The sequence below is a fragment of the Benincasa hispida genome, chromosome 11, assembly GCF_027475165.1.
Source record: "Benincasa hispida cultivar pf3 chromosome 11, pf3_genome.v1.1, whole genome shotgun sequence".
NCBI classification, from domain to species: domain Eukaryota; kingdom Viridiplantae; phylum Streptophyta; class Magnoliopsida; order Cucurbitales; family Cucurbitaceae; genus Benincasa; species Benincasa hispida.
The window spans coordinates 76459814-76472581 of record NC_143488.1 but is presented as its reverse complement, the minus strand read 5'-3'; the positions used below and the strand labels follow the sequence as shown (position 1 = coordinate 76472581).

At 35.3% G+C, this 12768-nt stretch overlaps 1 protein-coding gene across 2 annotated transcripts; it reads left to right on the top strand.

Annotated features, from left to right (window-relative positions):
* Nucleotides 1-6970: 6970 nt before the first annotated feature.
* On the top strand, nt 6971-9627 carry LOC120091094 (uncharacterized). 2 transcript variants are annotated; one of them, XM_039048933.2, is made up of 3 exons: nt 6971-7253; nt 7369-7474; nt 8055-9627. In XM_039048933.2, the coding sequence occupies exons 2-3, from the start codon at nt 7441-7443 to the stop codon at nt 9272-9274; spliced, it is 1254 nt and encodes a 417-aa protein (XP_038904861.1). In that variant the 5' UTR covers nt 6971-7253; nt 7369-7440; the 3' UTR covers nt 9275-9627. The 2 variants fall into 2 exon arrangements, with proteins under 2 accessions (XP_038904861.1, XP_090163552.1); XM_090307426.1 differs by lacking the exons at nt 6971-7253; nt 7369-7474 and having other exon boundaries at nt 7479-9627.
* The last annotated feature ends 3141 nt before the right edge of the window (nt 9628-12768 follow it).

Sequence of the window (12768 nt, the reverse complement as noted above, 5' to 3'; positions counted from 1 at the left end):
ATGATAGAACATGAAATCACATCCCAACTCTCGGCCTTAGGTATACCTCAGCAGAATGGTGTATAAAAAAGGAGAAACAGAACCTCGTTGGACATGGTTCGATCTATGATGAGTTATGCTCATCTTCTAGACTCATTTTTGGGGATTTGTAGTGGAGACTACATGTTATATTTTGAACTACGTTCCCTCAAAAAGTGTTTCTGAAACGCCTTTTGAGCTGTGGAGAGACTGTAAAAGTAGTTTATGCCACTTCAGGATTTGGGGATGTCCAGCCCACGTGCTCGTGGCTAACCCTAAAAAGTTGGAACCATGTTCAAAAGTTTGCCTCTTTGTAGGCTACTCCAAGGAAACGAGGGGTGAATACTTCTATGATCTGAGTGAGAATAAGGTGTTTATGTCAACAAATACTATCTTCTTGGAAGAAGACCACATCAGGGAACATAAACCACAAAGAAAGCTTGTTTTAAATGAGATTTATAGTGAGACTACTGAGAGTTCAACAATAGTTGTTGAATAGACTGATAGATCTACAAGAGTTGTTGATGTCGGTTCATCTAGTCAACCATCTCAAGAGTTGAGACTGCATCGATATAGGAAGAGGGTTGAAAACCCACTGGAACGCTACATGGGTTTGGCTGAAGCCCAAAACATCATATCTGATGATGGAGTTGAGGATCCATTGTCTTATAAGCAAGCAATGGAGGATGTTGACAAAGATGAGTGGATTAAAGCCATGAATCAGGAAATGGAGTCTATGTACTTCAATTCTATCTGGGACCTTGTGGATCAGCCTGATGGGGTAAAACTTATAAGGTGTAAGTGGATCTACAGGAGGAAACGAGGTGTATGGAAAGGTGCAGACCTTTAAGGCTAGACTCGTGGTAAAAGGTTATACCCAGGTCGAGGGAGTGGACTATGAAAAAACTTTCTCCCCTGTTGTCAGGTTGAAGTCTATCAGGATTCTCCTGTCCATAACCACATTTTATGATTATGAGATATGGCAAATGGACGTCAAGACTGCCTTTCTGAATGGTAATCTTGAGGAGACCATCTACATGGTTCAACCAGAGGGGTTCATTGTTCTAGATCAAGAGTAAAGAATTTGCAAGCTTAATAGGTCCATTTATGGGCTAAAACAAGCATCTAGGTCGTGTAACATTAAATTTGACAATGCGATCAAATTATTTGGCTTTGATTAGAATGTTGATAAGCCTTGTGACAACTTAGTAGCTTTCCTGGTGTTGTATGTGAATGATATCCTACTCATTGGGAATGATGTAGGTTTTCTAACTGACACTAAATAGTGGTTAGCCACCCAATTCCAAATGAAAGATTTGGGAGAGACGCGGTATGTTCTAGGGATCCAAATCATTTGAGATCGTAAGAACAAGAGGTTGGGATTGTCTCAGGCATCGTACATTGACAAGATGTTGATCAGGTACTCGATGCAGAATTCCAAGAGAAGTTTATTACCCTTCAGGCTTGGAATTATTTTGTTTAAGAAACAGTGTCCTAAGACACCTCAAAAGGTTGAGGAAATGAGACGGATTCCCTATGCTTTGGCTGTTGGAAGCCTCATGTATGCAATGTTATGTACTAGACATGACACTTGCTATGCAATAGGGATTGAGTCCAATCCAGGATTAGATCACTGGACAACGGTCAAAACGATTCTCAAGTATCTTTGAAGAACGAGAGACTATATGCTTGTGTATGGAGATACAGATTTAATCCTTACAGGATACACAAACTCTGACTTTCAGACTGATAGAGATTCTAGGAAATCGACATTAGGGTCAGTGTTCACTCTGAATGGAGGGGTTGTAGTTTGGCGAAGCATCGAGCAAGGATGCAACGCGAACTCCACTATGGAAGACGAATACGTAGCCGCTTGTGAAGCTGCTAAAGAGGCTGTTTGGCTTAAAAGTTCCTTATAGATTTGGAAGTTGTTTCAAATATGTCTTTGCCGATCACACTCTATTGTGATAACAGCGGGACTGTGGCAAATTCAAAGGAATCTCGGAGTCAACGAAGAGGCAAGCATATTGAACGAAAGTATCATTTGATCAGGAGATTGTGCATCTCGGTGATGTGATAATCATGAAGATCGCATCGGAGCACAACGTTGTTGATCCGTTTACAAAGGCTCTCACGGCTAAAGTGTTCAAGGGTCATCTAGAGAGTCTGGGTTTACAGGACATGCGACACCTTGTCTAGGGCAAGTGGGAGATGATACTAGGGTATAGAGTATGCACTAGTTTATTGTATATTGTACTATTTTTATGTATTGTACATTAGTCTCCCGAGGCATTAAGACACGTGGGAGATTATTGGGATTGGTGTCCTAATTCTCCCGGTGGTTTCGTAGTTTGTAAACATTTTGTACACATTGTTATTAATAAAATAAGTGTTATTTTATTTGCATTTACTCATATCCAATAAACTAAGATCTGTGGTTATTTCATGTAACTTGAGCATGTAAGTGAGACATATAAGTGGATCATGCCTTAAGTAATAACCTAAATGGTATATAGTATAAGGATAAATGAGGGATATCTTATCCTGGTGACACTACGGATACGACCCGCTTTGTAGATATTTACAAGTGTTGTAAAGTGCTACAAATGGTCTGATCCTGACCATTCATGTAGAGATATGCAAGTGAGAGTGTCCTATACAAAGAGTTTCTATAAGACCGGACCACGAGATGATCAGTCTCTTTATATAATGTTGTTGATAATTGAGACTTATATTTCACTAAAATGACCATAGGTGACATGACCTTAATCTTAAGTGTTTTGGGAACTCCTACCTATGAGGGCGGTCCTTTGATTGGTATGGGTGAGAGTGGCCAGATTGTCAACTCAACAAGCCTACCTTTTTAGGGATTCGTCTGATTGGAGAGCTGGGAACTCAGCTACACAAGACGGAATTCACTCCTTCTCCGAAGCAGAGGTAAGTAGATAAATTGCTCCCTTAATGGCTAAATCTGGGTCTTGAATATAGTGGTCACACCCTCTCTTTGGAAAAGAGGACTTAGTCATAGTGGGGCTATAACTTATTATTCATTAGAGGAATCAGTGGTACTTAAGGAGTTAGATGTAACTACAGGAGAAAAACGGTAAATTGGTCCAGCTGTACTTATAAGTGATTTATGAAGAGTTATCACACTATTGATTGGTTATATGGACACATAAATATATCTTTAATGCGAAGAGTGCAACTGTCAATCTTTAGTGGAGTGCCCGGTAGTTAACAGATGATGGATCTCGTGACTAAAGAGTTTAGTCAGTTATTCACATACCGTTGGAGCTTCAAGCTACAGGTCTATGAGGTCTTCTTGGTAACACAATGGGTTCAAGTTGAGAATCAGATTTTGGGTTAGTTTGAAGTGTTCAAATTAACAAGAGGAAATTCAATTGTATGTGATATAATTGGTGTGATGTATTAGATACATTATTGGAGGAATTAATATAAATATGATTTATATTAAGTATCATAAAATAGAAAAAGAAATATTGTTTATATGTTTCATATGATGAAATATTAAAACTATAGGTTATAAATATAATATGATAAGTTGGTTATCATATTTATTTATAATATATTAATTATATGATTAATTCTTTTTCTCTAATAACTGTTTGAGTGGGAGGTTATTGGAAGTTTTATGGTAATCGTGCGATAAAAGAAAAATTGTTTTCCAAAATTAGTAGTTGATTCACTCGAAAAACTCTCACGAGAAAAGGCTATCAAGTAAAAATAGTTTTTACGAAGCGATAGTCATTGAGAGCATACACGATCGCTTAGAGTTGACTATATGATAGTTAATTGTTGATTGTTGCTACACGATCGAGTAGCAAAGTCTATACGATAGGCTTGCATTTACTAAATGATCGAAGTACATCATCTATGCAATAGACAATGTTCGTATCTACCACTTACTCGATCGTCTACCTCATATCTTCCTCAATCCAAGATCATACAGAGCCCACAACTCCTAGATTCTCACACCGAGAATACCAAGGTAACACTTGTGGTGGTGTTCTAACTTTGTTCGTGAATCAAGTTGGACTCGATTGGGTTCGAGGAGCTGTTGGCTGTTCGTGTTGTTGGTTATTCCGTTCGTTGCGTTCAAGTGCATCTTTGGACGCGTTGGACATTAATCGAGGGATACTTGAAGAATGGTTCTTCAAAGGTACGCATACTCTATCCCTTGTATTCTCTTATAACATGCTGTAATTTCTATTTATGCATGACCTATTAGTTTTCATTTAAGATTGTAATTGTTTGTGTTCATTCAAATGGAATTTGGAACGATCCACTTTCGCTACTCATGGAGATCTCTGTTTGTGATTTCCTTCACTAACAATACTCCATATCGTGGGTGCGAGTAGCTAGATTTTCAAGGGTGCAAGGCTTTATACCTTAAAGAATGTAAAAAAGTCCCCAATGCATGCTTGAATGAACATCTCAACAGCAGATAGTTCAGTGAGACGGTTTTCGCAATCCAAACTCGCAGCTCAAAACGATTTATGTAATCAATAGCAAGTTCACCTTTTCATTGCTTAGTGTTAGTGAGCTTAAATATACTGATTATTTGTCTTCTACTAAAGAAGCAATTAAAAAACTTTTTTTCGAGTTGTTTCCAACTGTCAATTGATTTAGACTCTAGGTCAGTGTACCAGTCAAAAGCATTTTCTTTCAATGTTCAAACAAATTGTTTGACCAATAAGTCCCTTTGCATTCTAGCATTTTCACATGTTTCGATAAAATGAGCAACATGTTTCTTTGGATTGTCCTTCTCACCAAATTGCTGAAACTTATGTGGTTGGTATCCTGTTGGCATTATTAAATTATTAATTCTTTTTGTAGATGGTTTGGAATACAATAGAGAACTTTGAGTAGATCCACCATATTGAGCCTTGATAGAGTTTGCAATCATCTCGTGCAATTATTGAACAAACAACGAAACAATTGAGGTCGAATTTTATCGTCAACTTTCTTGTATAATAGTATTCCCTTTGTCATTATTCTTGACTACGGGTGTATGACTTAATTCAGCATCGTCACGACTCTTGATGTGATTCTTGAGAGATGCAATTTCACAACCCCTTTCTTCAACTGTCTTCATCACATGCTAATTTTCTTTTCAAGCTCAACCATTCTTTCTTGAATCATACCTAAGTCTGTCATCATGATTGACATTATATTGCGTTCTGAAGCTTCTTTACTTGATTGTTCAAAAGATAAAGTGACTTCATTAGACAACGGATTCTCCTTGATGAAAGTCATGTTATTTGTTGATTTTGACAATTGCTCCCATATATTCTTTGCGGCCTCAAAGGGTAGTAGCTCTTCAAATTGTTGAATTTTCTTTGAAACGACTTCGAGTAATTATTCTCGTGTAAACATCGCTTGAAGTTTTGAAACTGTTGCTTTTAGATATCATGACTTCTTTAAGTAAATCTTGTTGTAGAGAAAGAGATGAAAGGTAAAGATGGTCCCACTGGGCGTGATAAATTGTTCGACAAGATTTCCAGAGAAATTTAATTCATGAAATTTGAACTTTATATTTGTATTAATTTCTTTAGTATAGTGAGTACAATCCCTAATACAAATCCTTTGATGCATTATCTAAAAAAATAACTTTAATCTTTCAGCTTATTGATCTTCTTGAATGATCGGCTTTTGGGCTTATTAATCTTCTTGGAGAATCAATCTTTAGACTTGTTGATTTTTGGAGGATCAACCTTTAGGCTTGATGATCTTCTTAGAGGATCAGCCTTTGTGCTTGTTGATCTTCTTGGATGACCAGCCTTTGGACTTGTTGATCTTCTTGGAGGATCGGTCTTTGGGCTTGTTGATCTTTTTGGATGATTGACCTTTGGACTCGATGATCTTTTTGGAGGATCGACCTTTAGGCTTGTTGATCTTCTTGGATGATCGACCTTTAGACTTGATGATCTTCTTGTAGGATCGGTCTTTGGGCTTGTTGATGTCTTGGAGGATCAGCCTTTGGGTTTGTTGATCTTTTTGAATGATCGACCTTTGGACTCGTCGATCTTCTTGGAGGAGCGACCTTTGAACTTGTTGATCTTCTTGGAGGATCAACCTTTGGGCTTGTTGATCTTTTTGGAGGACCAACCATAAAACTTTGGGAGAGTTATATTTTTCAGATCCTCAAAGCTTTAGTCATATGGACTTCAGATCTCGAGAGCTTTAGAACTTCAGTCTTTAGAGCTTGAGAGATGTTATATTCTTTAGATCTTGAGGGCTTTAGAATTTCAGTCTTTAGAGCTTGAAAGATGTTGTATTCTTTAGATCTTAAGAGCTTTGATCTTCAGAACTTGAGAGCTTGAGAGCTTCAGTCTTTAGAGCTTGAAAAGAATTATATTCTTTAGATCTTCAGAGCTTCAATCTTTATAATTTCAAATCTTCATAGAATTTTGGCCTTCAATTCTTCCAATTTCCCCCAAATGAAGAGGTAAGACCTCTATTCTATTTATAGAGGTTTCTCATAGGCCTTTATATGGGCTTGAGCCCAATTTTTAATTTAGCTCAAAAGATTTATAATGGGCTTGAATTGGGTTGGGCTCAAGTGACTTTAATTATTCGACCCGATCCAATTTATAATTTTCATAGTGGGTCTGGTTTTCATCATGATGACGTTGCAAAATCTAATTGGCCGGAATTTTTTTCTCATTCAACAATGGTCATGTTCCAAAATATTACCTTTTTATCCTTGAATTTTCTTTAATTTTCATTTGGTCCCTAATTTCTTTAGAATGCTAATTTTTACCATTTAATTATGAGTTTTGTTTTCCTTCAATTCCTAATTTCCAATATTTTATACTTTCAAAATTTAAAAATTTAAGGGCAAAATGAAAATCAACAAAAATATGTTTTTTCCACTTATTTTGTTTTAATAAAAATTATTAAAAAAAAAAAAAGTGTAAGATCTGACCATAAACTTAGATACATAAGTTAGTTTTGCCAAAAATCCATGCCTGAAAAAATCCAGAAAGATACGTAAAAAAATTGCCAAAAAAAGTGAACTCTTTTAATCTCTCTGTAGTCTGTACCATCATCACTGAACAACAAGAGCAAGAAGAAGAAGAAAGAAGAAGAAGAAATTAAGTTAGTGCCGCCAATCCCACGGTGCCACATACATCTTCTTTTTCACATCTCAGCCGCTCGATCCGATAATCCCCAATTTTCAATTCATCTTATCCATCGATCGCCTCATCATCGTATGATTCTTCTGTTCCATTCTATTTCAATTTCTGTCTCTACCATGATTAACCTCCCTTTCCTTTTTCTTTCTCTGACTTTTATTTTAATTTCTCTTGCTTCTGTGTGGACCAGATCGTTGATCGATGGCGAATCAACTTCAACGCAGCTGGGTCTAAGGAAGAATACAATTTGGGGTTTATTTGAATGATATGGAATCGAGAGCTGTCGTCTGAGTCAGGTGTTTAGTTTTCTTGTTCTTCTTCTGAATCAGCGTGTGAGAATTTCGTTGTTTGGGTTGTGTTGCGATAAACCCTAATTTTCTTTGCCACTTTAGAATTGGGATTTTTTAATTCAGTTATTCTTTTTATCGTTTGATGAACTGGGATTGATGGGGTTAAGGCTAAGTTCGATGAAATTTCGTGACTCTTTTTCACTGTCTGCGTAGCGAAATTGATCGAGGGTTTATTTTTTTTCGACTGGGTTAGTTTGGTTTTGGGAGAATTGGGGTTTTGTGTATGGATTCATTGGCGGTGCTTTTCTAGCCTTTTATGAATTTAAGGATGTGTTGTGAGGGATTTGCTATTGGAAAAGGGTGGATTGATCTTTCTGGGATTGTTCATCTGGGACAGGGTTGATCCTCGTGCTTTGAGGTAATTTGAATCTTATGGTGCCATTGGGTTTTCTTCTAACTTGAGGCTACTAAGTTTCGGGTTAAATTGGAGGTTTTCTTTTTTCTTTTTGCTTTCCTGATAAATTTGTAATGGGTGATGAAATCTTTGATGCAATGAACCTTGACTTGAATCTGGGTCCTATTCCAGAGCCGCTTTCGAATTCCGTTCCAAATGAAGATGTGAATTTAGCTGATTTGACAGAGGATCCTGTTCATAGATTTGGGGAAGCTATCAGGTTTAGGACGAGACAGCGGTGGAGAAGGCGTCAAGTTCAAATTCCTTCTGAGACTCGGAATATTACAATGGAATTAAGTGAAATCATGGTCAATTCAGGCAATGGGAATTCATTACAGCCATTGCAAGCTGGTGAGGGTAGTATTACTGCTGAGGAAAGGAAAAATGAAACTGGGAAAACGTGTGAAATTAACAATGAAGCGTTGGAAGATGAAAAAACAGAGAATAAGAGTGATGTTGAAAAGAGCAGTGACTCTGATGGTAGTTTCTTTGATTGCAATATATGTCTGGATTTGGCTAGGGACCCCGTTGTAACTTGTTGTGGTCATCTATACTGCTGGCCGTGCCTTTATCGATGGTTACATCTACATTCAGAAGCCAAGGAATGTCCTGTATGTAAAGGAGAGGTTACTACAAAGAATGTGACTCCAATTTATGGGCGTGGCAGCAGTACCCCTGTGACCGAGGAGGATGCTACACTTAAGATTCCTCTAAGGCCCCATGCTCGAAAGGTTGAAAGTTTGAGGCAAACCATCCAGAGGACTGCATTTAGTTTCCCAGTGGAGGATATGATTCGACGATTGGGAAACAGATTCGATTTCAATCGTGATCTAGACCAACCGCCAGAGCCAGACAGTTCACATGAAACATTTGGTAGATCTCCAACCTTGTTGAATAGGATTTTAACATCCAGGGGCATTCGTAGAGAACAAATTTCATTGCCCCATCATGATGATGTAGGAGATTTAGCACACACTGATGTGGCTAGCATTGAGGCAGGGGAAACCCGTCTTCAGTCTCTCCCAGTGCTTCGATCATTATTACACCGGACAAGAGTTTCTTCTCTTACTTCTGCATTTAATTCCGCTGATAGGCTTCCAGATGGTTTTTTGTATACTGATCCACTCATTCCTAGAAGTCAAGAGCAGCCTCCTCCACCTGTCGAGGATAGAGATTCTTTCTCTAGCATTGCTGCTGTTATCAATTCAGAGAGTCAAATGGACACTGCTGTAGAAATTGATTCCATGGTCTCTATTTCAACATCATCCTCCAGAAGGAGAAGTGATGCTTTACAAGTTTCTGATGTAGACAGTGGAAACTCTCGGGCACCCAGACGGAGAAGATTGGCTTGAAAAGACCTCTATCTGGGTCCTAAGATTGATAAATGAATCAGGACTGCAATATTTCAACACCTATGTAAGTGCTACTTGGATCTTCTATTTACTTTTTCACTCAGCAAAAAGTAATGACTCTTGCTTCCACAATGGACTATCACATGGTCCATATTCAACGTTCTTCATTTTACTCCTTACTGTACGTGAATTGAAATGTAGGCATACTTCTTGAACATATTGAGAAGCAAATAAGTAAATCAAGTAGAGTACTGTCCTTCATCTCCCCCATTTGTAACCTTTTATGCATCAAAACCTGAGTTCAACATTTTCTTAAAAATCCATATCTATTATCTTCTTGACTTGTGTTTTCACCCCTTGACCACTGCAGGTTTTATTTTATTTTATTTTTATTTATTTATTTATTTCTTACTTTACAATACAAAATGTGTGTATCACTGATCATATTCAGGAAAAAACTATAATTGTTTCCATTTAGTGCTCTTAAAATAGGATTTTATTTTCCTGTTTAATTTGCCTACTAGGTTAGCTCTGGCGGTTTTAGCTTAATGAGAGTGCAATCATAAGTTCTCCCATAGTTTGAACTTTTTCTACTTCTCTTTTATTATTGTCCATTAAACGAAAATGGGATTTGCCTATTCACCTGAAATTAATTAAATTTGAAATGGTTTGAAATTCTTGTTAGTTCAAGTTACTCTATTTTGACTTGGTTATTTAGACTGATAATTGCAATAATGATAAAGCAAACATATCAGCCGGCAGATCTTTCACCTTTTGGCCTTGCTTTATTCTCCATTTATCTTAATTGATTCTCTTAGCTCATCTGCTGGGTCTGTTAGCATAATCTAAAAGCTAGTTAGATAATCCACCACTTAAAGACAAAGAATAGCAAAGCAGTAATGAACTTTGTACTGATTTCTCTGTTCTTTCCATATCTAGTTGACATCAGTTTTCTCTTTCATCTTCTTCAACTATTATCATTCAAGAGAATCAGTTAGAGATCTTTAAGGTTATGGATACCTCTTCATCTTCCACTACACACACTGCTGCTGTATGAAAATCACAACATTGTGTTGAGTAAAAGACTGAAGTTCAAAAATAGTTTGTTGATTATTAGATCACTAACACAAATTATGCAATGATTAAAACAGCTTTCTTCACTTTTTTCACATCAAGAAACACATTTAGTTATATTCTCCTATGGTGCTTGTTGACTTTAAGAGAGCTCATCATGATCATTTACTTTGATACTCATGGATTCTGTCCACTTGTCCCGTTTGGCTCCATTTTTTTTCCTTCTGTACCATAAAACGTTGGAGTCAATGTATACACACCTTAACTAATCTCACACACACTCAATCTTTTTCATCCTCAAATTGCTATTTATGTCTCCACTATAATACCCATGCTTTTCATTATAATCAATGACTGGTGTAATATCTATCCCATTCCCATTTGTCAACCCATTGAGTAAGATTTAAGCATCTTCATTGTTTCAAAGCTAAAAAGTTATGATTACCACTAGTATTAACTATGTACCTAGAGTTTCCCTCCTCTTTTTTTAATACTGTAAACATGATGAATCATGATAAGAAATCAAGTGGAGCTCATTGATTGCATCAAATAAAATGATGGATGTTTCTCTTTCTGATGTTGCTGTTGTTTATCCTTTGAATATTCAGGTGAGTAGGCATTTTAACTCTGTTAACAAAGAATATTTCTGTGCAATGTTTTTCTAATAATTTGCATCAGCTGATGTAAAGTTATTCCTTGTCTTTTTAGTGAAAGACTTGCAAATGTATCCATGTCTACAGAAACCTTGTTTGGGAATAATACTGGTTTCTGTTCACATTTTGAATTTGTGAATATTCTCATCACCCGCTTTTGAACTCTTTTCTATTACAGTGTTCCTCAAGCTAAATCCTTATTTGGCTTTTTCCCTAAACCAGAACAATTCAATATCAAACTCTGGATATTATCACATTATTATATAATATTAAAACCTTAGAATTTCTAAGTTTTTGTTTAATGATCTTTTTTTTTTTTTTTTTTTTCCTAAGTACAACTAGTGGGTATATAGAAATTTGAACTTTCAACCACAAAGGAAGGAATACATATAAGCTATATTCACTTTGGCTTAATAGTCATTTTGTTTGCTCGTTTCTTATGTGTCTTCTAGCGACTTTCATTTTCAGTTTCTTTTTCCAGAAAAATAAAATTGCAACATTTATCAGTAATTTTCTTATTTGGTTTTGTACTTTTTAAAGATACTTTGGCTTGAATTTTAAATATTATCTAAAACAAATAAACTTCAAAACATAGTAATTGTCACAAAGAAATTTATTTTTAACAGAAATAAAATTAAAACGGTTGCATTTAGTATTTGAAATTTTGCTTGCGAAAAAAGAAACTACAAAATTTGAATCCTATAGAGAAAATGGAATTAGACAAATTTTTTTCATTAACAAACAATCAAAATAAAATAGCTATTAAACCTTAAGCCCCAAGCTAAATTAAATTGCTGAGAAAATATTATAAAAAATGTTTAAATGATGCTCAAATAATGTCAATGAAACGTAATAAAGTTTTTTTTTTTTTTTTTTTTTTTTTTTTGAGGAAATGAAACATAATAAAGTTGATTGCATATATATATCTATAAGCATTTATTCCTACACTGTCCAAATCTATTCAAATTTCTAATTTTAGCTTAATAAATAAATAAATAAATAAGCAAAATCTTTCAAATAAATTCGATTTCTAACAAAAATTGAATTGATTTGAAATGAGCTCCTTGTCTTTTCACAAACATGATCAGATAATTTGACATGAATCTCTCTCTTTTAATTTTCAGAAGGGGTGGATAAAAAATTTTTGGGAAATAAATCAACTTGTACCTCTAACCTTTATGCGATGTATTAGTTAAAAATTTCAAAACTAAGCATTATATCAATGCTATCATACATTAGAATATTAATAACGTTGACACACATTTCTTACCATAATTTGCATCTTTCTTAAGTACAATGGTTGAATTCTTAGTTAAATTCCAAAAACAAAAACAACTTTTTTTAGTTTTCAAAATTTAGCTTGATTTAAAACTATTGTTGAAAAGTAAATAACAAAAGAAGAAATTTGGAGATGGAAATAGTATCCATAAACTCAATTTTTTAAAAATAAAAACAAAAAACAAAATGGTTACTGAATGGAACCTAATAATTATGTTTCTATTTCAAATAAACTTCTCTATCATTTTGAAAAGAACATAATACATTACACAATCCTATACCATATTATCACTTAATCCCATTCTGAGTACACATTACACAATACCTTAAAAATCATCTACTTTCAACTCAATATTTTTCTGAATGATGTCAATTATGTTAGATTAGATTATAAATATAAATTATTACAAATAAATTCCAATTGAGAAAAAAAAAAAACATAAGATCTCTAAATTATTGGAAGACAGATGAACATGGGAAGGATGACAA